General features: G+C 36.0%; 1 protein-coding gene across 1 annotated transcript; it reads right to left on the bottom strand.

Moving 5' to 3' along the window:
- Positions 1-534: 534 nt before the first annotated feature.
- On the bottom strand, positions 535-2453 carry LOC135149639 (disease resistance protein RUN1-like). Its single transcript, XM_064085407.1, has 3 exons — positions 2182-2453; positions 740-1880; positions 535-618 (listed from the first exon to the last, which is right to left on the bottom strand). The coding sequence occupies exons 1-3, from the start codon at positions 2451-2453 to the stop codon at positions 535-537; spliced, it is 1497 nt and encodes a 498-aa protein (XP_063941477.1).
- Between the last annotated feature and the right edge of the window lie 204 nt (positions 2454-2657).

Raw genomic sequence — 2657 nt, 5'->3', positions numbered from 1 at the left:
TTGCATATATCAGAAAAATTTAATCGTCAAGTTATCTTTTATAGTGTCATTGATTTAATTTGTCATGTGTGACTAAATAAATGCCTTTTAAGACTATTTTCATGAATAAGACCGTGATATTTTGTTACGGTGAAGAATAGTATTCCATTGATCTATATAGTTTATACGGGTATTTCGTCTTTTTGGTCCCATTTTTTTTGACAAAAATCTTGGAATATTATTACGAAATCAAATCCAAAGCAATACAATTTTGAATCGATATAGGAACAGAACTCCTATCGATAATACGACCTGAGAGAAAATATGATTCCCTAGCTACTTGATGGTCCACCATATTAGCATATTGTTTGACAAAAAACAAAGTGATTTTGTTTAACCATTGTAGAAGTCTCCGGCACTCCTCAATAATCAAGCCGAAGTATGATCTCATGGGACCTTTGCTTCTGACAGCTTGAACCATGGGTCAGCAATCGGATTCTATAATAGCTTAACTCACGAAATGAAGTTTTGAAATTTCCTTTGATACCATGGACATCAACTAATTTTAATAACAGCATTGCAGTATTTGTTAGTTGACATTGTTAGGTCGATAATGAGACCTTCGATCTTATCCATCTCCTGAAATGTTCAGTAATAGATAATAGAATAAGTAAAAATGTGTACTCAGAAACTATGTAATGAAATAGAAGCATGTATGATTTCTCATAATGAGGAAAAAAATATTTAGCTGTTTGTTTACCCCAAGATTTGGCAAAGCCTGACATGCTTCTTCTTGATTCAGGTACAAGCGCCGGCATGGACCATGTTTGGATTCTTCAAAAATAATGTTCCTTCCCATGTCCTGTATGAGATTATGCATCTGAAATCTATTATTCCGATCAATGGTTAGTAGACACCTTTCGATTAGAATTGGTATCCCAGCCTCCGGAAACAAATCACAGGATTTGAATACATCAACAGCCTCATCTATGTTCTTTCCCACGAAGAAGAATACAATATCAAGGAAAATAGCCTTCTCCGTGTCATCTTCTAATTCATCATAACTCATTTGTAGGATTTTTTGGATATCATTCATTGGCATTTTTTCAAGTTTTTGAAATTTAGCTTTCCAGAATGACATATTTGTCCTACCGCATAAAGATGAACCCAGCATCTTTAGAGCTAATGGAAGGCCTCCCGCATAAGTAACAAAACTTTCAGACAAAGCTAAGTATTTTCCTGGAGGCTTTGATTTTTTAAAGGCATGATAGCTAAAGAGCTCCAGTGAATTGATTTCATTCAGATGCCTCACCATATATGTATTTACTTTTGACAGTTCTACTTTCAGTTGATTTGGCAAGTTTAAATCTCTTGCTGTAATTATCATTCTGCTGCCATCTGAGAACAGCTTGCAAATCCTTACTAGAAATTCAGAATAGCTTGACTGATCCAAATCATCGAGAACAACGAGGGCTTTCTTAGAACTAAGAATTTCCCTCAATTTTCTTAGTGCACTTTCAACGTCACGGACCTTAGAATCCTTGGCTCTGAGAAGCTCTGTCAAGAGCTGCTGAAGTAAATGAAATAGAGGACTACCGCCTTGTGAATTTTGTTTTACATTTTCCAGAAAACAACTTACATCAAATTTGTGGGAGTATTTGTTATAGAAAGCCTTGGCTGCTGTAGTTTTCCCAACTCCACCCAGCCCACATATTCCAAGGGCACGAACATCATTTGACTCCATGCTTAGTTGTTGATAGATCTCTTCAACGGCAAGATCTATCCCAAATAGACAAGTATCGAGGTGTAGTACCTTTCGCGATGCTTGTGGCAAAACATTCTCAACAATATTTCGAACGATATCCGCTTCACTCCCATTCATTTTAATAGAAAACACAAAACTGTAAATCTTAGCATACATAAATAGTACATAAAGTGTTAAAGCAGAGGTCCATTAACTGGTGAATATGCCAAGTGATTACAGAGAATGTAATCAAATCAGGTAAAAACAAATGGTATATTTTTAGATAAAGAATACTATATTCGTCTCACTCATTTCTATACAGGATTTTTCAAAATATAGTTTTATGATTAATCTTTTAAATTTTTTGTTTCTAATTATAAATAATTTGTGAAACTACATTTTTATAAAGTATCTATACAACTCAATGGACGGAGGGAGTATATCGCAGTGGGACTTACTCTTCAGCGTCTTCCAAATGGTATCCTGATAGATCCGCGATTTCAGCAAGCGCCAATTTCCATTTCTCAATCCTATTAGCCGAGTGACGCTTCTTATGCTTTTCAAGAGCTACACCAAAACTCCCCTTGTGGTGTCGTAGATCGGATGGATTAACATAGTAAAACACAGGAACAACCTGATTCCTTTTTCTCTTGGAGCTAAGGATCTCTACAAGCTCATCAAGGCACCATGAAGAACGAGCATAATTCTCCGAGATAACAACAACAAACATCTTCGAAGTTCTGATTGCATGACACAATCCTGACTAGATTTTCTCACCCTTTGGAAGTGCAGGATCATCTCTGAAGGTCACAATTCCAGCTTGATCCAAAGCATAGTAAAGATTCGAGATGAAATTTCTGCGAGTGTCCTTACCATAAAAGCTCAAGAAGACATCCCATAGAGGCGATTCCTATGTTTTGTTGACGATTCCTAT

Source organism: Daucus carota, chromosome 9 (assembly GCF_001625215.2).
Source record: "Daucus carota subsp. sativus chromosome 9, DH1 v3.0, whole genome shotgun sequence".
NCBI lineage: Eukaryota > Viridiplantae > Streptophyta > Magnoliopsida > Apiales > Apiaceae > Daucus > Daucus carota.
Note: the sequence above shows the minus strand (reverse complement) of the source record. Positions and strands in the feature narration are given on the sequence as shown.

Coding starts and splice junctions, on each gene's coding strand:
- LOC135149639 (XM_064085407.1), bottom strand. CDS start 2,453: ATGTTTGTTGTTGTTATCTCGGAGAATTATGCTCGTTCTTCATGGTGC. Junction 1,881..2,181: donor CATTTGGAAGACGCTGAAGA/GTAAGTCCCACT, acceptor TAAGATTTACAG/TTTTGTGTTTTCTATTAAAA. Junction 619..739: donor AGGCTTTGCCAAATCTTGGG/GTAAACAAACAG, acceptor TGAACATTTCAG/GAGATGGATAAGATCGAAGG.